The sequence below is a fragment of the Bison bison genome, unplaced genomic scaffold, assembly GCF_000754665.1.
Source record: "Bison bison bison isolate TAMUID 2011002044 unplaced genomic scaffold, Bison_UMD1.0 scf7180017864474, whole genome shotgun sequence".
In the NCBI taxonomy this organism is placed as follows: Eukaryota; Metazoa; Chordata; class Mammalia; order Artiodactyla; family Bovidae; genus Bison; species Bison bison.
The window spans coordinates 8,924,576-8,952,304 of NW_011495035.1; the positions used below are offsets into that span (position 1 = coordinate 8,924,576).

The 27,729-nt window shown below is 39.1% G+C and overlaps 1 protein-coding gene across 3 annotated transcripts in view; it reads left to right on the forward strand.

The window, feature by feature from the left end:
* CNTN4 (contactin 4) overlaps positions 1-27,729 on the forward strand; it is a 999,337-nt gene that overhangs the window by 497,336 nt on the left and 474,272 nt on the right. For all 3 annotated transcript variants that reach the window (XM_010862023.1, XM_010862025.1, XM_010862024.1), the window contains one exon: positions 1,054-1,195. In XM_010862023.1, coding sequence (XP_010860325.1) covers positions 1,141-1,195 — 55 coding nt within the window. In that variant the 5' untranslated portion in view covers positions 1,054-1,140. The remainder of the gene's footprint in view (positions 1-1,053; positions 1,196-27,729) is intronic.

Here is a 27,729-nt window from a genome sequence, read left to right on the forward strand (position 1 = left end):
GAGTGAATGAGAACAAGCCAAGCACAGTGTGGATTCTGTTTTATTGAGGTCATGTTGCAAAACTTTGGCACCTAAAGGCAGCTCAGCTTTGTTTGATTCCCTCGGCATTTTAAAAAATACTGTGAACTGATTTCCTACATTTAAAACTTGGGAGAGTTTCAAAATAAATACTAGTATTTTCAACTGTTCTTTGATAAGTTGAAAATGCCCCTGCAACCCTGGGTTTGTACCCCTCATGCTGGCCATCAGCACGAGCTGAGGGGTACCTGCCCCTTCAAACAGAACAAGCCTGTGCCCTTCTGAGGGCTCATGAGTGCCTCCTGCTTAGCCCATCCACTTTCCTGCTATGTAGATTGTACACAGAACAAGTAGCCTCTCTTCACCATGGAGTTTTCCTGTTCTAAGATTCCTGGCTAACAGAAGAATTGCTGTTCTCACTCATGCCCTGGATTTGTCCAAAAGAACCTAGTAGATAGCTACTCATAGTTGGTAGGATTTTTGTCTGTAGGCACTGGAGCTGCACATTTCTGTTGTGTTTTAGGGATGAAACATAGAGTATTGGGGGAAAAAATACTTGAAATCATGGGGTGGTTATTTATTTTTCACACATTTAATTCCATTCTAAGACTTCAGAATTTCTCCTTAAGGTCCATCAGGTCCTATTCTGTTCAATGACATTTCTTCTGTATTCACTATTTTGGGTATATTATTAATTGGAAAATAAAAAGCACAGCACCTGGAGATTAAGGGACTGGAAAGGAACTTATAAAACGTAATTCAGTCCCCTGCCTTCGGGTTGGTTCTCTTCTAATCAGAAGCTGTTCTTACCTTCACTCAGTAGCCACAGGGATCTATCTGCCCCAGTCTCTACCCCAGTATCATTGGGAAGAAGGAAAAGAGGCTTATTTGCTTCATATTCAAAATTTAACATGCTTTCTCTTTTTCAGTAGTAGTTTTCCAAAAGTCACACTTTTATTCATATTCAGTAAATTTGCAGAGACCACAAGGAGAAGTATTCCCAGATCTCATTGTCATGTCTCTTCTCCTCCACAGATTAAAGGTTGAACACAACTTTAAAGAAGCAGCCATTCTATTCACTTGTTATTGGACTTGAAACTCCTTTGACTTCGGAAACTGAAGATGAGGTTGCCATGGGAACTGCTGGTACTGCAATCCTTCATGTTGTGCCTTGCAGGTAGAGTGTCATTTGAAAACTTTTTGATTTAAAAATGCCACTGTATTTCACACTAATTCAAAAGTGGGCCTTCACTTTAGATGGCAATGATAAAATAGTAAGAGTACACGCTACTATGACATAGCGTTTGCTGACACCACTGAATGTACTCTCCTGATGGTCTTTTAGCGCCTCTTTTCATGGTGTTGTATCCAGAGCTAGACACTGATGTTTCACCTGTCTGTCTGGTCCTTTTAGAGTTGTTTGAACTATTATTTGGTTTGAAAGTTGTTATTTTTGCTCATTCCAGCACTCAACTGTACAGAGATATTGGGCAATAAAGCTGCTTAGTCTCGTGTATTGCCTACTTTGATGTCAGTGGATGGAACTTTATCTGGATGACGCTTTCAATGTCTTTGTTGATATCACACCATCCTTTCATACCTTTGTTTTCATTTGAGTACACCTATGGTTTAGCAGGAGCCATAAGCATAGACATGAGGCTTTTACCATACTTTCATGGCCAGCTGCTAGGCAAGGGCTTTGAGAAGTTCAGACATGCTGTTTATTACCTTCTTGGCTCTCTGGAAGATAGGAGCCTGCCAGCTGACATACAGAACTCAGTGCTGATGCGGCCTATGTCCAGTATGCACTGAGAGTTGGTTTCCAGGTTGGGATGGTGGGAGTCTTTCCATGTCTTTTTGAAATAAAACTAGTTGATCTGTTTTGTTATTCAGAGTGTCAAGTCCAAGACAGATACCTGGAATATATTTGTTTTTATACCATAAAATAAAAGAGACTTTTTTAGTCATCACTTAACTTGATTCATGCATTCATTCAAATAATGTTACTGAGTACCTTACAGAGAAACAGAACAGTGTTAACATCTGTGGATATGCTCCTATGCAAGAAAGATACAGAAGTCTATTAGCTGAGTTCTAGAGCCGTACTGACTTACAGCTGCTGCTGCTCCTGCTAAGTCACTTCAGTCGTGTCCGACTCTGTGTGACCCCATAGACGGCAGCCCACCAGACTCCCCTGTCCCTGGGATTCTCCAGGCCAGAACACTGGAGTGGGTTGCCATTTCCTTCTCCAATGCATGAAAGTGAAAAGTGAAAGTGAAGTCGCTCAGTCGTGTCCGACTCTTAGCGACCCCATGGACTGCAGCCCACCAGGCTCCTCCATCCATGGATTACAGTAAATTACCGCGATTACTGTGTAATTAAAGGTAGTAATGGTAGTACTCCTGTATGTGGATCTCTTATGCATGCCAGACACTGCACTAAGCACTCAGTGTACTTTATTTCATTATCTCATGATCACTAAGAAGTATTTACTCTATTTTTATCACTGTTATTATTAATATTATTACTAAACCATTAAAAACTTAAGAAACTCACCCAAGGTCACCATGCTAGGAGATGGTAGAGCTAATAAGGTTCAGTCTCAGAGCTGACTAACTCCACATTCCATAGTTTTGACCAACATGTTATTCAGTCTTGTAGCTTTCTCATTGATTTCTTCAGTGTATGATTGTAAATTACTCTTTAAATTTTGGCTTTCATTCTTCCTGCTGCTGCTAAGTCACATCAGTCATGTCCAACTCTGTGTGACCCCATAGACGGCAGCCCACCAGGCTCCCCCGTCCCTGGGATTCTCCAGGCAAGAACACTGGAGTGGGTTGCCATTTCCTTCTTCAATGCATGAAAGTGAAAAGTGAAAATGAAGTTGCTCAGTCGTGTCCGACTCTTCGCGACCCCATGGACTGCAGCCTACCAGGCTCCTCCATCCATGGGATTTTCCAGGCAAGAGTACTGGAGTGGGTTGCCAGTGCCTTCTCCAGCTGTGGCATATAATATTAGGCTTATCATTCTTCCTAGGTTTTTCTAAATGTGAACCACCATCCACTTAGAAACTTTAGAAAACCCTAGCTTCAAAGCCTGCACTTCTTTCCTTAGTTAGGTTTACAGCATCCTCACCATTCCCTGCTTATGGTCCTGTTGGCATCTAGCTGTCTCTTTTAGAAATATTACTTCTCACCCTCATCTGCTCAGGAGCTAAATGTCCACCACACAGCAGATGCCTCAGGTTCTGTGCCTCACTTCCTTTCTCCAGTCTTTTCATGGGCCTTGATCCTCCTGAAAGTCCTCAACTGGGACAATCTGTCTCTAACTTCTCCTGACTCTAAGATAAACGTCTACTTTAAAGTACAAGATCATGAATCAGTGTCTCAGTATTTGATTATAGCAATCTGTGGTCAAATTAACCCACTGTACACAGTAGATAACAAGAAATCAAAGGGTTAAAAACCAGTGAAGCCATTAATCTCTTCAGTGGTGTTTTAGAAAAACTAGAAATTCTCACCCAAGATGTGTACCTGTATCTTTTTTATGCACTTAACCTTTTGCAGGAAATCATTATATTGATTTTTTGAGGTGAGTCTTTTGTGAACTGGTTTACATGGCATTAATATTCCCTTACCATATGCCTTCTTCAGTGTAGGTAAAGTCAAGCATTAATTAATGTTTTTGTTTTCTTGCTATTTGTCTTGATTTCATGAATTTACATAGTACTCGACACTGAATTCTGAACAGATTTCTTTAACTGCTCTTTCTTTTCCTTTTCTAACTTTCTTAGTTGTGTATTTCTTGATTAATTTTTGGCAAGGAAAACAGTTTGTCAATTATGTTTATCATAATTAGTGAATCTCAAATATGCTTTTTTTGTGTGATCTTTTTTCCTAAACAAGGTAGAAGATCCAAATAAATACACAGTTTCTCCTACACGAGATGCACCTTAAAAGGTCTGCTAATTATTTAAGGAATTGATTAGTAATTTATGGTACAAGGACAGTGTTCTCTCTTACAAAGCTAGACTCAGTCTCTCACAACAATTTAAAACAAAATGTGACTATTGATGCTTAGTAGTCTGAAAATTCAGTCTCTACAAAATTGAGTTTTATTTTTCTCCCTCTTAATTTAAACAGGGAGCTCATAACCCTACTACTTAGAAGAACAAGGAAGCTAGTAAATGAATGAAGCATTCTTAAGGTCACACTGACTCCTTCTGACAACAGGCAGTATAGGTGACTTTGAGAAACTGGACAAAACTTGTCCTATTAACGTGCCAACTGGTGCCCCACTCTGCTCCTATATGCCAGGTCTCCCAGTTTTTAGCTTTTATGAATAAATCTAATTATTGTTGCCAATCAACTCAAATTAATTTTAAAATAAAAATTGAAAGACTGTATGAGGACCTTCTTGGTGGTTCAGTGGTTAAGACTTCATCTTCCAATGAAGGGGGTTGCAGGTTCCATCCCTGGTTGGGAAGCTAAGATCCCACATGACTTGCGGCCAAATACCCAGAAACATAAAACAGAAACAAGACTGTAATAAATTCCATAAAGACTTTTAAGAAATTATCCACATTTTTGAAACATCTTTAAATAAGTAAAAGGCTGTATGAAGCAAATCAGAATGGCCTTCCGGCAAGATGCTGTTCCTAGTTCACCAGGTTGCAAAGTCTGTTTCAAGCACTTAGTTTCTGTTATGAGACACAGTACCAAATAAGTAGACCTTAGGGTCTCTACTAATTCTTCCTTTACCTAATAATGCTCTTCCCTTGAATGTCCCTGTCTGTTGCCCTCTGGCCTTCTTTGAATCTGTGCTCAAATGCCACCTAATCAATAAGACTTTTCTTGACCACAGCAGATAAATAAAAGTAAATTAAAATAGCAGTAATTCCTTTCACCAATATTGTATACCCCTCTTCTTTCGTTTTCTTCAGAGGTCTTACCAGTATATGAATAGCTATGTGTTTTATTTGTCTTTATGCTGAATACCTTTCCCTACCAGACTGAAGCTTTGTTAAGGCAGGCCTTCTGCATCTTTTTAGGTCACGGCTGTATGCCCAGCATCTCCAAACTGCATGGTACCTAGTGCCAGTCACTGAATAAATAACCATATGTCAAATGAACAAATGCTGAGTACTGACCAGACATGAGTAAGAGAAAGCCGATCTCCAATTCCCACCTGTGCACTGGATCCAAGGCATGCCATCTCCTTCATGTTAAGGCAGTGAACCAGCCACCTCTAAGGCTGATTCATATAAATGTGTTTTTAAAATTAGATATAACATATGCAGTATTAAAATTTTATCTCTTGGTATAGCACCCCCTTGTCAATATCTGCTTTTGAAAAGGGGGTGCTACATCAAGAGATAGACTGTTCCCACTCTGTATTTTTCTGCCTTGAGTCTTCCTCTAAAGTCACAAGCAAGAGGAGCTTCGAGAAAGTAACTCCCTTCTTCAGTGTGGTCCACAAACCATGGGGCATGAGATTCAGCAGATAAAAGCCTCAGGGCCTGTCATTCAGAAAGATAAGCCTAGGCATGTTCCTCAGAGTTCCTTTGAGGTCCCCAGCAAGACAGAAGCCCTGTTGCCCATAATACACTCCCTGTCTTCTCCTTCTCACTGGACTTCCTGGAGTCATCTTCCAAATGAACTGTTTTCAGGTCCTTCTTTCAGGCTCTGCTTCTGGGGGAATCCAGACCAAAAACACACACACACCAATTAGTAGCAGAGGAGAAGCCCATTATTGGTCACATCAGTAATTAGGACAAAACCAGACAGAAAACATGATTTTGGCAGAGGTTATTGAAGTGTTGACTGTGATATTGGTCTGTTTGCATATATGCATGTGAGTACCTGCACGCATCACCAACTCAAGGGGCATAAATTTGAGCAAACTCTGGGAGATAGTGGAGGACAGGGGAGCCGAGTGTGCTGCAGTTCATGGGGTCGCCAAGAGTTGGACTCGACTTAGGGACTGAACGACAACAATAACCTGCATGCATGCCTCTACGTAAATATGCCTGGAAGTATTATCCAGGTCCTGCAAATAGATAGTTTTAATTTTTTACTTGTTTTACTATTTACTAGTTTTATTATTAGCCAACTGATGGACAAGTCATTTTTGCCTCTCTGTGATTCAGTTTACACCACTGTATAATGAGGATATTGAACAGATACTCCCCTAGAGTCCTTTCTAACTCTAAGAATATTGTCTGCTGCCTGCTAAGTTGCTTCAATCATGTCTGACTCTTTGTGACCCCATGGACTATAGCCTACCAGGCTCCTCTGTCCATGGGATTTTCCAGGCAAGAATACTGAAGTGGGTTGCCATGCCCTCCTCCAGGAGATCTTCCTGATCCAGGGATCAAACCCTCATCTCTTATGTCTCCTGCATTGGCAGGCAGGTTTTTTGTTTGTTTGTTTGTTTTTACCACTAGCACCATAGTTCTAACTAAACACATGGTTTGAAAGGCAGATATATATGCTGAAGGGTCAGAGCTAAGCTTGAAATTTTATTCATCTAATATGAAATTTCACATAGGTCCTGTGTGTTTTTTCTGTGTGTTACTGATTCTGTTCATATTGGCAGATTTGAGAAAAAGAATAAAATGACTGGTTCATATGTTCATATGGAAGAAGAGGTGTGAAGACATTTAAAAGTCCTCTGTAAATGGGTGAAAAAAATGTATGGTTGATGTATTCTCAGTTGGCCTTGGTTTGAGAGAGGCTAAATATATTCCCACCTCTATAATGCAGTTGACCAAATTCAGCAATGATTTCTTTTTGAGAAAGTGCATCCTCTGCAAATGCAAGTGTTTTGTTGTCTGTTCACAAGCTGCCTGCTGCTGTTACCACTGCATCTGGGACAGGCAGTGGAGAAAGGGTCCTGTTTATTTCAAGAGGCATATTCTGGGATTAGCAAGCATTCTCGTAATTGGAGCAAGGAGGAGGCCCTGGTTGAATACTTAATCACAGGGGTGTAGCTTGAATCTGTGACAGTAAGAAATGCAAAAGTAAAGTGTCTCAGTCATGTCTGACTCTTTGCAACCCCATAGACTGTAGCCTGCTAGGCTCCTCCATCCATGAAATTTGAATACTGGAGTGGGTTGCCATTTCCTTCTCCAGGGGATCTTCCCAACCCCGGGACCGAACCCAGATTGCAGGCAGACTCTTTACCCTCTGAGCCACCAGGGAAACCCAAGAAACACAAACCAGGGTGCAATTAGAGTATATGGAGGCAATGTCCAGTGGTCCTCAGAAGGCATTTTAGGCTCAAGATGTGTCTTATATGTTAAACTGAAGTATATTATGGGTGTGTGTGTGTGTGTTAGTCACTAAGTCGTGTCCTACTGTTTGTGACCCATGGACTGTAGCCCTCCAGGCTCCTCTATCCATGGGATTTTCCAGGCAAGAATACTGGAATGGGTAGCCATTCCCTTCTCCAGGGGATTATGAACCAGGGGTTAAACTTGGGTCTCCTGCATTGCAGGCAGATTCTCTACCATCTGAGTCACCAGGGAAGCTCCTAGACTACGGATGCTTTTCTATTCTTCTAGGGTCTGGGAACATATATGCACAGTAGGAACCCCCAGTATTTGTTGGCATTGGTAGTAGAACTCTATAAGCACAATCTTATCAAATTTTCCCTTAATCACACATTCCTGCAAAGCTCAGGATCTACCCTAAAGATCCCAGCACCCCATCACTATCATGCCTATATAGCCCCACTAGGATGCAGAGCATACAGAAGTGAGTTTCAAAGTTGGCCTCACAATATAGCCAGCAGCAGTATTTCAGTTCTCAAACTCTTGTATTTTCCCCAGAGTAAACAGAAGAAGAGACAACTTTCAAATAATTCCCAATTCTAGACAGATATTAAACCGAGTACTGCCTCTGTTTTTGCAAAAGTAACAGGCATTCAATTAAGATCAAAACAGAGTTGAGTAAATGTCAGTTTTCATACAGCTACTGCAAAGCCTAGTTTTGCACTGAACTCTTATTTTATTGTTTCTCTTTCTAAGAAACTGTCTGGCCAGTGTAGCCAGCCATGCTGACTGCAGCCAAAGAATGGATTTCCTATTTCCTCTGTGCTGTCTCAGAACCATGGCCATGAAATGAAGCCAAGGTAGTAGAAAGATTTAGCAAGAAGAAAGTTAATAGCTAGATTAAAAAGCAGTGGGTCCAGTGAAGAAACTTTAGGAAAAGAATAGGGAGAAGTATACCCAGAAAATAATAAACAGCAAACAGAAAACTCCTTTTGACAATTTAAGTCCTTAAAAACATTTCTCAGTCGAAAAATATTAATCAGTCATGAAGATGTTGAGGTAAATAGAGAAACTGGCAGCAATTTTATGTCCCCACCAGCATGGACAGATAGTAGCAGTGATACAAACCAAAAGTTATTAGAAATGTTCAATTTAAGATCTCTCCTGAAGCAAAATCATTAATGGCTTCATTAGATATGCTCAGCTAGCCTGGACGCCTCGGATGCCTTCACTATAAATAAAACTCTCGTACTGATAGAGTCTAGGACATGTTGTATCTTAAAAAAATGATCTGATGAATGAAACACACTAGGAAGAAAGGAGAAAAGCAGATGGATGAAAAATCCAAATGTTGTATGCATTTAATATCAGCTTGTGTGATGATGCCTGGTTAAATATAGGATTCCTCAGAACTTGAGGATGGGTGAAGGAACAGCTGTGGAGTCTCCTACCATGCCAGGAACACCACCCAAAAGCATGGGCTTTGAAATGAAAGAGAGAAACCTGTCACTTATCAGCTGTGTGGTCAAGCTATTTTATCTCCCCAAGACTTGAGTTGCTTTTTATTTTTTATAAAATAAAATAGACAGAATACATGTTTATTGGGTTGTCTGTGAGAGTTGAGGTCATGTATATGTTCTTTGTACTTAGTGCAGTGTCTGATTCGAGCAAGCACCAGTGACTGTGGTTTGTCGTTCACTGAGTCATTAGCCTGTATTTGAGGACCCACCAGTGCTAGGATTGTGGTGCTCTCTAAGAATGTAATTTAGCTCTAAGTGAAGGATTGGTCCTGTCCTCTTTGCCCTGATGCTGCTGCTGATGCCACCAGTCAGCTTCTTAGCACACAAGTACCCCACCCTTTAGTGATTGAAGGTTGGATAACAGAGTTTATAGCACATTTGTTGCCTTTCCCCCACCTTTTTGCTGTTTGACCTCATCCATAAAGTAGAAATATGATAAGCTTCTCTGAAAAATAAATACCTCGTTGATTAAACTCATATGTGTAGAGCACTTAGGAAGAAATTTTCACTTAGGAACATGTGTTAATTGCTATTAATATCACTGTCATTTTCATTACCGGCAGCAACAAGCCAGTGGGCATCCATATACATGTTTAGCAGCCACACCTTCGAGGATCTGCCTCCTGGCAGCAAGGACCCTGACAGCTAGAGCCGTTTATCTGGGGGTCTGGCACTGTAAATGCACTGTAGAGATATCTATGACAGAACTCCTAGCAAGTTGCAGATTAAGGGTTCTAAAACGAGAAGGATCTGGTAGTTCAAAATGACAGGGGAAAAAAAAAGATTTTTAAAATGAGTTTTAAAAATTAAGATAAATAAAGGAGCACATAGAAGTCCCTAATGCATATGGTGGAAAGGGCTGGAATGGACTCCCTAGTGGACCATACCCTTCCATTCTTCTCTCCTCTGAAAAACTCCCGTTGGTGTTGTCAACCAGGTATTTCACCTGTACAAAGAACAGAGTTAGTTAACAATGTAGCCCCATACCACCGTAATAATCCCCTTAATTTGTTTAGCACTTGTTAGTCTATAAAATATTTGCTGAACGATCTGTTTCACAAACTCATTGGAGGCTAGAGACCACTACAGTAATAATGTCAAGAGTAAACATTTATTGAGCATTTCTGTGCCAGATGTAGTATGGCATTCTTGAGTACAGGATACCATTGAACCTCAGAACAACCCGTTCCTAGATGAGGGGCTATGTGCCCTGCCCAAGGAATCAGAGCTCTTACGGGTCCAAGGCAGTGTTTGAATCTGGGTCCATCAAGTTCAAAAGCCAGGACCTCTAACTGTTTTGCTGTAATATCCATTGACACATAGTACCTGTTATCATGGGGCTTGCCATCTTATAAAGTATTATAAGCCAGTGGGCCTCAAAAATGTAGTCTGTGGATGAGCAGTATCGGCAACTCCTGATAACTTATCAGAAATGCAGGTTCCTGGGCCCCAGGCCAGACCTATAGAATCATAACCTCTGGAGGTGAGTTCATGTTCCTCCTCCAGGCAACTGTGATGCTCACAAAAGCCTGAGAGTCATAGTAAATGCTCTTGAGAGGCAAGTAGAGCAGAAATTGTCATTATCCCAATTTTACATATGAGAACCCGAGTGGTCAGGGACCCGCTCAAGGTTATATGCCTGACATCAATGGCACAGCTGAAATCTAGACTTTCTGATTCATAATCTAGTGGTTTATTTTTCCCCCTAGTGTATATGCTGCCTTTTTACTCAGGTCAGCCTAGCTTTCAGGGCAACTTATTGAATACTTGATGATACAAAGGAAGGGCTTTTTATGTTGAAGAGGTGTCCTGAGTATTGAAATCATTTAATTTTTATGCTGGGCCTTTTTTCCTGGCCAGTGAACCACTAACAGTGTGGTATTGGTCTGCACTCTTTCTCCGTTTTTTGATGCAATAAATGCAAAAAAAAGATATTATTCCATAATTTTAAAGAAAGATAGAACTATGTTACACAATCTTTGGAGAGTAGAAAACAAAGGAGAATGTCTCCTGAGCCTACAGCTAGAGTACGATTACTGATCATTTTGGTAAACAATAAGGTACATGTTGTTAGGTGTGAGTTCTGTGCTTGGAGTGATAAAAGAAAAATAGCTTTCATATTTTGCAAAACCCCTAGTGGATTGCTGGGATGTTTTGTCTTCTCAGAGTAATCAAGGATTCTTTCCCTTAAGAAAAGTAACAGATTATTTTGTTAAAGAAAGAAATGATTCTAAGGCAGAGGGCCCACCCCCTCAGTTCTCAATTAAGACCTATCTCAAAGGTTCTCATTTCTAAAGCAAAGTTTTGGAAAATGACCATATAGGACTTTTCCTCTAAAGGCTTTAAAATTACATTCAAATTAGCCACATGTGGCTGTTGCACACTTGAAATATGGCCAGTCCAAACTGAATTACCAGAATCTGTAATACTTTCCTAGGGCTGTTGTAACAGATTACTGCTAGCTCAAGTGGGTTAAAACAACAGAAATGTATTCTCTCACAATTCTTGGGCTAAAAGTCTGAAATCAAGATGTTGGCAGGGTTGTTCTCCCACAGAAGGCTCTAAGGAAGAATCATTCCTTGCTCCGTTCTACCTTCAGGCTGTGGCAGAATCCTTGGTGACAATTGGCTTGTAGATATATCAGTCTTATCTCCGTGTCCAACTTCACGTCATCTTTTTTGCATCTGCAGGGCAGCCTTGGACGTGGGAAATCTCCTGAAAAAAAAAAGGAATATAGGGAATTCCTTGACAGTCTAGCGATTCATACTCAGCACTTTCACTGCCAGAGCCCAGGTTCAATCCCCAGTCTGGAAACTAACATCTTGCAAGCTGTGTGACACAGTAAAAATGAAAAGAATGAGTGTAAAATACCTTGTTGGTTATTTTTATGTCAATTATGTTGAAATGAGTATGTTGGGTTAAATAAAACATATTCATTTTACCAGTTTGATTTTACTTTCTCTTAATGTGGGTACTGGGCTTCCCAGGTGGCGCTAATGGTAAAGAATCCACCTGCCAATGCGGGAGACACAAGAGATGTGTGTTCGATCCCTGGGTCAGGAAGATTCCCTGAAGAAGGAATTGGCAACCCGCTCCAGCATTCTTGCCTGGAAAGTCCCATGGACAGAGGTGACTGGCGGCTATGGTCCATGGGGTCACAAAAGAGTCAGACATGATTGAGTGCACGTGTACACACACACACAGACAGACAGACACACACACACACAATGTAGGTACTAGAAAAATTTAATTACATATGTGCCTCACATTATATTTCTATTAGAAAGCAATGTCATAATAGATAAAGCAACTCACCTACTAATTCTTAACCTATAAATGTAGCTGACAATAATCACCTACTTTTCTTTTCTTTGTAGGGGTAGAAACTCTGGTTGGTAGACCTGAAGGGGAGTTGGTTCAGGAAAAGTGTAGATGGGAAAGGTACAAAATGTAAATTTGCAAAGTCCCTAACTCAAAGAATAGGGTGAATGAGTCTCCTTGAAGATTTTAAACTTCGTAAAGTTAGGGATATTTGTTTTATTCACTGGTTTTAAGAGGCACATGGGATAGTACATGACAGAGAGAAAGCCGTCAATAAATACTATGTAAATGACAGAATAAATATAACATCTTTTGTGGCTCTATTAGGTGCTTCTACATTCCCTTCTTTTTGAATCTTCTTAACAACCCTAGAGATCAGGCATCACTAATCCTCTATAAAATTATAGTCTTGGAAATTAGACTATAATAGGCTATGGAATTCATTCAGAGTGAAACATCTAGTGATTGACAGAGCTAATATTGACATCTACATCTTCATACTCCAAGTACTATGCTCTTTTCTATCACAGGCCCTCTAAGATGCCTTCACAGAGGAAACGGTTCATAATCTTATATCCAGCAAAAACAGTGAACCAGGGAAGACCAGAGGATTTTTTTCTTAAGTACTTCTGGAGAACTTTCAAATTGTATCATCCAAAAAAGAAGTAATTTATACACAAATATTCATAGCCTCAGGCCTCCTCAGTGGCTCAGTGGTTAAGAATCCACCTGACAATGTAGGAGACACAGGCAGGGATATTTGTTTTGATCTCTGATCCAGGAAGATCGACTGGAGAAGGAAATGGCAACCCACTCCAGTAGTCTTGCCTGGAAAACTCCCATGGACAGAGGAGCCTGGCATGCTACAGTCCTGGAGTTGCAAAGAGTCAAACATGACTTAGTGACTGAACAGCAACAATATTTATAGCATTATTTGTCACAATAGCCAGAAATTGGAACAACCCAGATTTCCATTAATTGATGAATAAATAAACAAAATGCCTTGTGTGCATGCAGTGGAATAATATCCAGCCATAGAAAGGAATACTGATATCCTAACATGGATAAACCTTGAAAATTTTATATGAAGCTACTCACAAAAAGCCACATACTAGATGAATCTATTTACACGAGATGTTCAAAATAGGTAAATCCATAGATAGAAAGTTTATTAGTGAACCATAACAGCACTTAGGAGGGTACAGGATGTGATTGCTATTGGATATGTGGTTTCTCTTAATATACCTGTGGTGGATTCATTTTGATATTTGGCAAAACTAATACAATTATGTAAAGTTTAAAAATAAAATAAAATTTAAAAAAAAAGAATAAAAACGCTACTAGAAACAGTATAATGGAACAGCAAAATAAAAGAATAGAATATTAAAAAAAAAGAATGATATTCTATAATTAATCTAATGATGGTTGAACAACCTTCAGTTCGGTTCAGTTCAGTCGCTCAGTCTTGTCTGACTCTTTGCGACCCCATGAATCGCAGCACGCGAGGCCTCCCTGTTCATCACCAACTCCCGGAGTTCACTCAGACTCAACGTCCATCGAGTCAATGATGCCATCCAGCCATCTCATCCCTTATGGATATATAATACTAACACCCACTTATCTTAGTTTGTTCAGGCTGCTATAACAAAATATCACAGACTGGGTGGCTCAGAAACCATAGAAATTTATTGTTCACAGTTCTGGAGGCTGGAAGTTCAAGATCAAGATATAATGTCAGTGAGGTTCTGATCAGAGACCTCTCCCAAATGACAGACTGTCCACTTCTCTCTGTGTCCTTATATGGAGAAAGAGGCAAGGGTCTCTGCAGTCTGTTCTGTGAAGGTGCTAATCCCTTTCACATGGGCTCTGCCCTCAGGACCAAATCACCTCCCGAAGACCCCACCTCCTAATAGCAGCTCATCGCATCACACAGGGCATGCATTCTCAACACAGGAATTTAGAGGGACATGATCATTCAGACCAGTGCCTGTGTGCATACGCAGTGCCTGCATGCATACACACTGCCTGTGTGTGTATGCAGATTCTTTATGACCTCATGGACTGCAGCCTGCCAGTCTCCTATGTCCATGGAGTTCTCCATTCAGACCAGAGAAACACTTCATGTTAAGAGGGTGAGTTACATGCTGTATGAATTATATCTCAGCAAAAAATAAACCTTCTGAGAAGCAAAACTAACACAAGCATTACTCCCTCCAGAGAGAGTCTGTCTTGCTGTCAGGAAGCCACGGTTACTAGAGCCAACTGCCCTCAGACGTGATCCAGGGGACTGTAATCCTATCTGGTTGTTTTTATCTTATAGGCAAGTTGACTGGGTTGACCAGGGACACTCAGAAAAATTGGTGGCATAATCTGAGTACAAGTTTCTCAATGCACTCAGTGCACTCACTGCAGTCCCAGTCTCTCTTCCACTTCCAAAGGGCAGCTACTGCAATAAGTGGAAAAGAATGAGAGATAAACCTTTCTGGGAGCATGAACTCTCCGAGTTTAACTCACCCAAGGTGTCATATTGAATTCCTGGGGAAGAGAGAGAGGTGGAAGGAGAGCTCTGTGCTGTGAGAGTGGTCCTGAAGAGTCAGGAAGTGCATTGACTTCACCAGTTTTCAATTCTGTCTCAGGTGGGTATCTGTAGGAAACAGACATCTTTTCATTATCTGTCTGTCTATACCAAACCCCTTGGTGGCCAAAACTAAGAACACATATTGGGACTTCCCTGGTAGTCCAGTGGCTACAGATCCACTTTGCAATGCAGGGAATGTGGGTTCGATCCCTATTTGGAGAACTAAGATTCCCACCTGCTGTAGAGTAACTGAGCCTGTGCTCCAGAGTCCTTGTGCCACAAGGGAAGTTCCCACATAGCAGCAAAGATTTTGTGTGCTGCGACTAAGACCTGATGTAGTCAAAATGAATACGTAAATATTTTAAAAATACAAATTGAATCTGTGATTAAACCACACCTCCCCCCCCCACCCCCCAAACCACATCAGAGGGTTATGTCCCAGATCAAAGTCTTAAAAATACTTTTGATGCAAAGAGAAGGTGATGTCCTGGATAAAGAGTGCCTGAGGGAAGTGTGATGCCATGTATATTATTGAAAAGATATGAAAGCAGCAATGCATATGTTGCTTGAACTACTTAAGTAAAAGGAATAAAAAATCAATATAAACTCCCTCATTCCAGCTACAGTGCTTCCACATAGGTGACATCTACACCAGAAAGAAATTAACACAGTTTGAGATACATTCTGCTTGTTGATGTGGAAACTAGCCTCCAGACAAGCAACTGGAGAAAGGAAAGGAAGTGTTACTCTCTTCTAAGGAACTTTGAAGTGGTTAACGAATCCGTTCCTTGCAGGAAATAGTTACTTCCACAGTCAGAGATTTACAGCTGTCAAAGCTGTGCTCTCATCCAGTCTTTGGGCAGATTTGAAAACCAGTGAGCAAAAGAATGGGTTTGTTTGCCCTAGCTCACATGGCTAGAGGCTTTCAGGGGAAGGATTAAATTGGGAAGGTTTGCTTTCCTTTTCTCTCGATAATAATAACCCTTCCTGATTTGGACTTCATAGTTGTTTTCTTATTACATCGTAGCATGTCTTAACTCTGTTTATGTAAATGGATATTGAATTTTATTATTACGAGTGTTGAGGACAAAAGTTTTTGATTGCCTTTGTCATCTGTTTTCCAACTGGAGATGATTTTTAGTAGGTTGTAATAATTCCCTATAGACTTTTTATACAGTAGCAAAGCAATTAGGAGAACAGATTACTTTCTTAAAGTTAGAACTTTTTTATTTCTTTAAAAATACTTACACACTTTTTATTAATTTATTCACTTATTTGGTTATTTACTAAGCATCTATTACATTCTACATAGTGATAGATGTTGGGTATACATAGTTTTTTGTGGTTTAGTCCAGGGATTTAAGGAATTTATAATCTTGATTTTAGATCTTGAACTTAAATCCAGATTTAAGTGAGAAATATAGACAAAATACAGTATTCTTCTCAATGAACCATAATGTTGAAATATTGGAACCTATTTCCTTGGTACAACCTACAGTGGAGAAGACCATGATCCTGGGGTGAGATAAATCTGGGTTGAAAACCTTTTATTCAGTGTACCTACTAAGTGTATGAATTTGAAGAAATAGCCTAATTCTCTGAGAAATTAGATATGAAATACTTAGCACAATGACTGAGCTATAATTAGGGTGTGATAACAATGTCCATTGCATTCATTTATCGATAATAAAGATCATGACCTTCTCCCCATTTACCAGTGAGTCCCAATGCAAGCAATATATTTCCATCTACTTCATAGATGTCAGTGGCTTCTGCATGACATTGTATAAATAAAGAGGGAAGAAAACAGTGAGAGTGAGAGAGGATAACATGCAAAATTCTGGTCTGTCGTGAACACTTCTGTGTAGGAAATGTCAAAAATGAGGATGTTTGAGTTCGTTGTGAAGTTGACTAGGAAGGGGGCAGCTCTTAACCTCCTTCATAGGTAGGAAAGGAAAAGAAGGCAAGATTGATGACTGTTTCTCCTATGTAATTATATTATTCTGAGAATAAATTGTATCTTATTTATAGCTCAGTTGGTAAAGAATCCACCAGCAATGCAGGAGATCCCAGTTCGATTCCTGGGTCCGGAAGATCTGCTGGAGAAGGGATAGGCTACGCACTCCAGTATTCTTGGGCTTCTCTAGTGGCTCAGCTGGTAAAGAATCCACCTGCAATGCAGGGAGACCTGGGTTTGATCCCTGGGTTGAGAAGATCCCCTGGAGAAGGGAACAGCTACCCACTTTACTATTCTGGCCTGGAGAATTTCTTCATGGACTCTATAGTCCATGGGGTCACAAAGAGTCAGACACGACTGAGTGGCTTTCACTTTCACTCTATAGCTGTATAGATACAAATGTTTATAAGCATTTTATTACTGTATATTTACCCTTTATCTTGAGCCATATGCTTTATATTTGAATTAGAGACTATTCAAAATAGAAACATTTTATCATCCATCTAATATTTTACTGTTTATTATTTTACCTGATTTTTCACTTTTCTTACTACTGAAACATTACAGTCTTGGGCAAGGTATTCATTATTGATAATGATGATGATAATAACAATACTAATAATAACAGCATTAATTACTGTCTACCTCTATCTGACCTAAATGCTTAAATACATTATATAAATTATATCAGGTTCAGAGCAGCCCTAAGATGGCTAATATCATCACATCTGCATCATAGGGGAGGGCAACTACATCATAGTGGGTGAAAATCATGCAGGAATGGCTTCACCAACACCAGCTTCATTCCGCCTCTCTCACCTGGTCCACACCAGCCTCAGACCTTACCAGGGACCTTCCTGAGCAGCACTCTTATTTTTGCAGATCATCTCCTGAGCAGGAACTCAACTTTCTATCCTTCCACAGTGCCTGCCAGCTTTACCCTTCATCATCTTCCTCCTTAGTTACTAGTTAACCCATTACTCTGGAGAAAATCAAATTAAACTGAGTAGATTGTTATGTCCCAGAATAGCTTAATTTTTTTGTATGTAGTCACAGTGTAATGATCCTGCTTTCTCTCCAAGGGGGTATCTTTCGCCAACTTCCAACATTTTCTATCCCTTTGAATGTCACTGTTTTCTTTCCACCCCCTGGGGTAGTAGTCATTATCTCTTCCTCTGGCTTACTCCTGGTATGTTTTCTCCCTCCCTCCTATCTTCCTTTGCTTTCTCAGTCTAATTATATCTTAGCTTAGAATACAGATGTAAAGCTAATGAAATTGTCTTTAAACACTCCTTCAAACTCCAACTGTTCACCTCCCTCTGAGTTGAAATGAGTGAAGTTTTAATTTATTTATTTAAAACTTACTAGGCTAATGTATTCATATACTCAAATACAGTATACACTTTGAGTGGGCTTCCTAGGTGGCACAGTGGTAGAGAATCTGCCTGCCAATGCAGGAGACACGGGAGATGCAGTTCCATCCCTGGGTCAGGGAGATCCCCTAGAAGAGGGCGTGGCAACACACTGCACTATTCTTGCCTGAAAAATACCATGGACAGAGGAGCCTGGCCGGCGACAGTTCATAGGGTCACAAAGAGCTGGACACGATTTAGCAACTAAAACAACAATACACTTTGTACAAGGTATCTTCTATGCTTCCTTTAAAGGAAAGGGTGAAATTCTCTTAACAAAGTCTTGTCCATAGACTAAACTACTGCCTCCACTGTAGGAATTGTGATAATTCAAGGCACAAAGCAAAACCCCAATAAATTCTCATCTTTGAGCAGAAGAATAAATAATAAAAGTGCAGCAGTATTTGTCTGGGTCAATATATTTTGCCAGAACTTGATATGATACTCTCTGTAGAATTTCTCTGAAAGCTATGAACTTCTGATAAGACTGGAAAGTAAGGGTTGCACACAAGTGATCTTTGTCAGCTAAAAACTGTCAAGTGAAAATGAATTTTCCCCTCCTATTTTTTCTCTTAGGCAGAGTTCTTGGATGCCCTCTTTGGGAACGTTTGTCTCCCCAGTGGTGTGATATTTGCACAAAAACTTGGTTTTAATATAATGTTTATCTGACTGGAAATAGAGTCAAGTTTGAAGTTGCTCTGGATTCCTTGTGTGTCCCTTATGATTTCTTAGACTTGTTCTGTTCAGCTGCATTCAAGATGAGAAAAGGGAAAAAGATTATCAATCTATTACACTTCATAATTGTTTATGATTTCATATTATCTAAACAAATCCTCAATTTAGTAAATAAATAAATGAATAAATGTTTTGTTCAGTGATTTGGAATCACTTTTGAAAAACAATGCAACTATCTGTAGTAATGAATGAAAGTAATTGCCACTTATTATGATAGTCATGTCATGATATATTAAATCATTATGTTAGATACCTTAAACTATGAATAATACATGTTGTAGGTCAACTATATTGCAGTAGACTGAGGGAAAAAGAAGCACTATTACTAACATCAAAAACTTAAAATAGAGACACTCACAGAAGAAATTACTCTTGAATTTTGTTCTTTACCTTTTTATTATGTTAACGTAATAGAAACTCGAGGAGTCTAGAACAATATTTGCTACTTCATAGCTTTATGACTTTAAGTCAATCTCTTGACCACTTAAGACCTGAGATTCTGCATAAGTGAATAATGGAATGGAACCAAAATGAGCTTTATAGGCCAGCGTTACCCACAATTCAGTGATCATCTACTTCTGTTCAATCTGTATACTCCTTGTATATAGAAGTATTATTATTTACTCCAAAAATTTTTAGCTGGCATTCTTTTAATTTATTTATTAACTTATTTATTTAAATTGAAGTATAGTTCATTGGCAATGTTGTGTTGGTTTCGGATGTACAGCAAAGCGATGCATATATGTGTGTGTATATATATACACACACATATATATAATATATGTATTTATATACATATATATGCTTTCAGGTTCTTTTCTATTATAGATCATTATAAAATATTTATTTCAGTTTTTATTAACTCTATTTTTAGCAAAAGAACTTCATCATAGGAGTAACATTTTTTACAAGTAAAAGAAAAATAGCCATAAAAGTAAATACTACAGAAATAAATGTATGAAATCCTGGCTTTTCTTACATTATTCTGATTCTGACTCCTGTTATTTCTCCACAAAACTAAAACTGTCAAATGTTAGGTTTTTATGACATCAGCTCAGACTTTCTTCTTAATCAGGACTCAAAGAGAATTAATTGAAGAAGGTATGAATTTATTCTCGAGTGAATAATATTATTTAGTGCTGTGTCTCTGTACAGTCTAAAAGTTATCTGTCATACCAGTGCTTGCACAGCCCACAGTTTGGGAAATGCTAATATAAAAAGTTGATATTTTCTGGTCCCCAAATAGATGTAATACCCGAACATGATGTATTGGATACACTCTGGCAGAACTGATTCAGGTCAATATATTTTTGTGTGATATCATGTTCTCATTATGAATTACTTTTCATATGTGAAAGTAATTGTATTTTTGACCCCATATACTATGCAAAAGTTAATATAAACCCATTTTGATTTTGATAAGTAACGGTACTGTTGTACTGGCTTTATAACTCTATTTCATGACGCTCAAGGGCTTTGTAAGTAAGAATATAGCCCATCTTCTTACTTACCTCTGCCTATGCAGAATATCAAACAATGAGCGACATAAAGTGAAGGTCAAAGTCTCTCAGTCTTCTGACTCTTTGCGACCCCATGGACTATACAGTCCATGGAATTCTCCAGGCCAGAATACTGGAGTTGTTAGCCTTTCCCTTCTCCAATGGATCTTCCCGACCCAGGAATCGAATTGGGGTCTCCAGCAATGCATGCAGATTCTTCACCAACTGAGCAATCAGGGAAGCCCAAGTGACATAAAGGGGCCAGGCTAACCTCTGAATGGAGCCCTCAAACAGGCTACCTGGCGCTGATAGTGGCCCTTTAAGCACATGATGTTTTGACAGAGTGCTGAGTGGTTGTGGCATTAGTTGTGCAAGATTTAACACAGAAACCATTCTTAAAAGTTTTAGGGAGTCTAGTTGCTTCTTAAAAGCAGGACTTGTGAGTTTCTTTGGTTTCAGTGCCTTATTTTTAACATTCTTTGAAGGGCCTTTCAGTTCAATGATCTGTGAAAGTGCAATCTTGTTTCCATTTTTAGCCATCCACTGCTGTTATCATAATAAGCCCAATGTTTTAAACGTGTGTCTTCTGGTATAATTTCTCCCTAGGCAGGACTATCTAAGCCATTCATTCCCCCTGCCCCATTCCCACAAAGATAATATCTGGATAATGGATGCATTAGAAGAATGCTAGGATCATTCTCAACTTACCTCTCTCACTTTTTAAAATTGCAATGAATAGTTATTGTCTCAAGAAAGTTTTCTTTTGATTTTGTTTTTTGTCAGGAGTTGGAAAACGGCTTCCGACTCAGGGTCCCTCAGGAAGTGGCAGTCAGATGTCACCTGGGGCTTCAGTTTCTGGATGCTTCACTAAGACTCGAGTTCCCACTTCCAGGTTGGCTCAGTCACATGGAGGCCTGGCAAGTTGATGCTGGCAGGTGGAAGGAGGCCTCTGTCCCTCCACTCAGCTCCTCCATGGCTGTTGTGCAGCCTCATGGCATAGCCCTTGGTTTCCTCCAAGAGCAAATGGCACAGAGAGAAAACAAAAGGAAGCCACAGTGCCTTGCATAGGATGTTGTGGTAGAAGGCCATTTCCTCCATATTCTGTATGTTCAAATGAGTTGCTGTGTTCTGCCCAGACTAGAGGACAAGGCACTAGGCTCTGTCTTTCAGAAGGAAAAATGTCAAAGGATTTAAAACCACCACAATCCACTTTTCTTCATCTCTTGTGCCCCATAACAGGCCAGACTCTTATCACTTCTTACTGCAGTGACACAGACAGTTCCAACTGGTCTTCTTATGCTCACTCTTTTTCAGTTCTTCTCCATTTCTATTCTGTTATCCATGTAGCAGCCAAAGTGATCATTTAAAAATATAAATCTATCATCGCCCAGTTCTTAACTTTGAGTGGCTTATTATTGCGCTTGGAATAAAATACAGAGCCCTTTTCACACTCCGTGATGAGCACTGGTCATAACAAACACCCTCTTCACAAGAGAAGACTCTACACAGGGACATCACCAGATGGTCAATACCAGAATCAGATTGATTATATTCTTTGCAGCCAAAGATGGAGAAGTTCTATACAGTCAACAGAAATAAGACCAGGAGCTGACTGTGGCTCAGTTCATGAACTCATTATTGTCAAATTCAGACTGAAGTTGAAGAAAGTAGGGAAAACCACTAGACCGTTGAAGTATGACCTAAATCAAATCCCTTATGATTACATAGTACAAGTGAGAAATAGATTAATGGGATTTAGATCTGATAGACAGAGTGCCTGAAGAATTATGGATGGAGGTTAATAACATTGTACAGGAGGCAGTGATCAAGACCATACCCAAGAAAAAGAAATGCAAAAAGTCAAAATGGTTATCTGAGGAGGCCTTAGAAATAGATGAGAAAAGAAAAGACATGAAAGGCAAAGGAGAAAAGGAAAGACATACCCATTTGAATACAGAGTTCCAAAGAATAGCAAGGAGGGATAAGAAAGCCTTCCTCAGCAATCAATGCAAAGAAATAGAGGAAAACAACAGAATGGGAAAGACTAGAGATCTCTTCAAGAAAATTAGAAATATCAACGGAACATTTCATGCAAAGATGGGGACAATAAAGGACAGAAATGGTGTGGACCTATGGAAGTAGAAGATAGTAAGAAGAGGTGGCAAGGATACACAGAAGAACTGTACAAAAAGATCTTCATGACCCAGATAACCACAATGATGTGATCACTCACCTAGAGCCAGACATCCTGGAATGTGAAGTCAAGTGGACCTTAGGAAACATCACTATGAACAAAGCTAGTGGAGGTGATGGAATTCCAGTTGAGCTATTTCAAATCCTAAAAGAAGATGCTGTGAAAGTGCTGCACTCAATATGCCAGCAAATTTGGAAAGCTCAGCATTAGCCACAGGAAATGGTCAGTTTTCACTCCAGTCCCAAAGAAAGGCAATGCCAAAGAATGCTCAAACTACTGCACAATTGGACTCATCTCACATGCTAGCAACATAATGCTCAAAATTCTCCAAGCCAGGCTTCAGCAGTACGTGAACCATAAACTTCCAGATGTTCAAGCTGGATTTAGAAAAGGCAGAGGAACCAGAGATCAAATCGCCAACATTTTCCATGTTGGGTCATGGAAAAATTAAGAGAGTTCCAGAAAAACACCTATTTCTGCTTTATTGACTATGCCAAAGCCTTGGACTGTGTGGATCACAATAAACTGTGGAAAATTCTGGAAGAGATGGGAATACCAGGCCACCTGATCTGCCCCCTGAGAAATCTGTATGCAAGTCAAGAAGCAACATTTAGAACTGGACATGGAACAACACACTGGTTCCAAATTGGGAAAGGAGTATGTCAAAGGTGTATATTGTCACCCTGCTTTTTTTAACTTATATGAAGAGTACATCATGAGAAATGCTGGGATGCACGAAGCACAAGCTGGAATCAAGATTGCCAGGAGAAATATCAATAACCTCAGATATGCAGATGACACCACCCTTATGGCAGAAAGCAAAGAAGACCTAAAGAGCCTCTTGATAAAAGTGCAAGAGGAGAATGAAAAAGTTGGCTTAAAACTCAACATTCAGAAAACGAAGATCATGGCATCTGGTCCCATCACTTCATGGCAAATAGATAGGGAAACAGTGGGAACAATGGATGACTTTATTTTTGGGGGGGGCTCCAAAATCACTGCAATTGGTGACTGCAGCCATGAAATTAAAAGATGCTTGTTCCTTGGAAGGAGAGCTATGACCAACCTAGACAGCATATTAAAAAGCAGAGACATTACTTTGCCAACAAAGATCTGTCTAGTCAAAGCTATGGTTTTTCCAGTAGTCATATATGGATGTGAGAGTTGGATTATAAAGAAAGCCGAGTGCCAAAGAATTGATTCTTTTGAACTGTGGTGTGGAGAAGACTCTTGAGAGTCCCTTGGATAGCAAGGAGCTCCAACCAGTCCATCCTAAAGGAAATCAGTCCTGAATATTCATTGGAAGAACTGATGCTGAAGTTGAAACTCCAATACTTAGGCCACCTGATGCAAAGAGTTGAGTCATTTGAAAAGACCCTAATGCTGAGAACGATTGAAGGCAGGAAGAGAAGGGGACAGCAAATGATGAGATTGTTGGATGGCATCACAGACTCGATGGACTTCAGTTTGAGTAAGCTCCAGGAGTTGGTGAATGACAGGGAAGCCTGGCATGCTGCAGTCCTTGTGGTCACAAAGTATTGGACACAACTGAGCAATTGAACTGAACTGATGTCCTACATATCACCTCTTTTCATGCAGCTCTTCCCTGCGCTCCTGAGGAATTCTAACCTCCCCATGACTCAGACAAGTCAGTCTCTCCCTGATTCAGGGCCTTCACATTGGCTGCTCACTCTGTCTTGGTCTTTCCCCTTGATTTTCTGTGACTAGCTTTAGTCTTTGACTTTCCACTTAAATCCTTCTCCATCTGAGAAAGTTTCCCCTTTGAAACTAAAGAGCTTTCCAGGATGAAATTAGAGTACCACCTTTCCGCTGTTCTCTCTTTTCTTTAAAAAGAAAAGAAAAACTTTATTGAAGTATATTTGACATTTTACAAACTCACCATTTCAAAAATGTTCAACTTCATATATTTTGGCATATGAAAACAGCTGTAAAAGTATCATCACAAGTAAAACAATCAAAATGTCACCCCCAGATTTTCCTCATGACTTGTCCTAAAGAGCATTTTTCATTGGGTCTTGAGTTAAAATGCTGGTTAATCATTCCAGTAGGTATTACAGTTTACAATCAGTTTTGCCTTTATTTCAGTCTGTAGTAACTTTGTCTCTACAATTACAAATCTTGAAAAAACTCAAGTTTCACATAAAAAGAAAATATATATGTAGAGTTCAGTGCTGTATCTCAGTAATCACATCACCTTATACGTTGTAGATGTTGCATTTTTTTTTCTTTTTTTTAATTTATTTATGTTTTAATTGAAGTATAATTGCTTTATAGAATTTTGTTTTCTGTCGAACCTCAACATGAATCAGCCTTAGGTATACATATATCCCTTCCCTTTTGGATAATTTTTTGAATAAATATTTGATTGTGCATACTATTAACTGCCTTTAAAGAGACAGAGTTAAGTGTTCTGGTGCTAAGTCAGGCAGCTGGTAGTGTCAAGGAGATTAAGATTCACTTAGGAATGTAGGGATTGATGCTGTTATAGCTGCTCTTTGCATATGAGTAGTTTATGAATTTTAACAAATTAGGTGAAAGCCTTCTAAATATGAAAAAGAGAATGAGATGCTACGTATGCATTACAAATAAACAAAGAAAAACAAGACCCTATTGGGCTGCCATGTAAGGTAAGTTAAGAAAAGTGAGCATTGAATGCCATCTATAGTAGCCTGTTGTTATTTCAGAATAGAAAGAGAAGGAATCATTGAAGTTGTTTAGCCTGACCCCGACTTTTCATCGTCTTGGCTTTATTTAAATGTAGTTAATACGACACTAGTAAATGAGAAGACACATTTATCTGTCTATACATGTTTTCCATCATTCTTAAGGAAGCAAAGTTAGGAAAATACAAATATCACTCAAAATATGTTTGAATTTCTCTTAAAGGGAAGATTAGTTTAACCATTTTCTGGAGTGGCCCATTCTGGGTTGGTAGCAAATTGTTTATTTTTAAGATTTTTGAAGACTTAGAAATCTTTACACAGATGTTAGGAAATATATTTGTACATGACAAAACAGATGCTTTGTTCACATTTATTTTGGTATTCATATATTATAGTGAGTTGTAATGAGGCCACTGTATATTGGGGAGAGAAGCAATGTCAGAATTACAGGGTCTGAATTTGAATTTGGGTATATTTAAGCAGATTTCTTTCCTCTACAATTCCTAAGTTAAGCATATATGGCAGTCATTCAACATTTTCTGAACTCACACATTCCTATACAATTTTAATATGCACAGTAAGAAGAACAACACATCTGTGGGTTGTATTCTTTTTAAATGCATTAAAACATCCATTTGATAAACCAAGCACAACAGAATCTACAACTCTCTTTGACTTAATGTTTTTGTGGTTGTTGACTAATAGCATAGAAAATTACAGGCAATTAACATGACAGTGCAATGCCACTCACATTCAAGTAGTTCTTGACTATGTAACTTTCAGGAGTCTGTGCTGTGGATTCGTTCAGCACATACAGGATGACAAAACCTCAGCTGAATGTATCTATCTGCATTGATCTTCACAGTTGACCCGGTAGGTAGATATTCTGAGATCAACCCTACTTAACAAATAAGAAAACTGTGGCTTAGGTAGAACTTGCCCATAATACCATAGCTTGTAAGTTGTAGAATTGAATTGAAACTTGAATGTGTAGCCTCTGAAATCATCAGGCAATGTTTATTGATTTTTAAGTCTGTATGATGACACATTTTTATTTCACCCTAGATTCTAGATTGGTTATTTTTGATAGCAAAAAAAAAAAATAGGTTATATTTTAGGACAGATAGAGATTCCATAAGAATGTTCTGCCTTGGCTAAGCTCTAGATGTGTTGAAGGTATCAAGACAACCTGCATGTGGGTTGATGGATTTCTTTCATCTGCTCCTAAACTGAATGATTAAAGCCAGTTTTGCCTTGTAGCTAACAGTATATGATAAAAATTGAACCAGTTAACATTAGGAAGACAATAAGTCATCAGCAGCAGCATCACCCTCTGAGGTAGTCACATATATTGATTATCTGTGATGTCCCAGTCAGTTCTGAATGGTTATGCTTGTATTTAAATAAAATCATATATTTCAATATATCCTGCAGTCTAGCAAGAATCACATTATTTTTACACAAATGGGTGTTTTCAGGCAATCTCATTATTTTTGTATTTCAAGAGTACTGTGCCTTAAAGACCTTGACTCATTTAGGAATGGCATGCAAATTGGGCTGCCTGAAAATCTTTTGGCACATATTCAAGATAAATTTTCAAAAGTGGGAGATGACTTTGGGAATATAATGCATCACTTTGCTTACCTAGTTAATGGCTTTCAGTCAGGTATTTTATTGGAGAGCTACATTCTGTTGGAGTAATGTTGAATAGGACTCCTGAGAATCTGTTGTCTTTTGAAAATCTGAAACATTACCTATCAAGATCTCTTAGGCCCATTCTCTGTGCAAGATATTTACTTATCCATTGATTCCATGAAATATGCAAATTCTTTGCTCTTCTTAAGTAGATAATCTGGTAAAGGATGACTTCCCTGGTTGATCCTGCAATATAATAGGGTGGAGCTTGGTGAGTTTGCTATTATTAATATCAGATCAAAAGAAAAGTGTGTGCGTAAGGGTCTATGTGTCTTTCTATATAATTGTGTATGTGTATTACATGTGTAGTTAGTTTTTTTCTTGCTCTTTTTCAAAGAAAAATGTGATGAATTTTGCATATTTCTTGCCTCTGATCTCAGCCTATTAGTGGAAACACCTCAAGATCTGACTATATTTGGAAAAATTGTAAACTTCTTGAAGAAGTAATATTTGTCATACTGGACATAGTTTCATATCATATTGAGTATGTGACCAATTTTTAACCAAGTAAACTACAGACTCTGACATGTGATTTAAGTTGTACTTTAGAGACAATAGTGCATCCTTTGATGGTGACTATACTTTCTTTATGACCAACCTAGATAGCATATTCAAAAGCAGAGACATTACTTTGCCAACAAAGGTTCGTCTAGTGAAGGCTATGGTTTTTCCTGTGGTCATGTATGGATGTGAGAGTTGGACTGTGAAGAAGGCTGAGTGCCGAAGAATTGATGGTTTTGAACTGTGGTGTTGGAGAAGACTCTTGAGAGTCCCTTGGACTGCAAGGAGATCCAACCCGTCCATTCTGAAGGAGATCAGCCCTGGGATTTCTTTGGAAGGAAT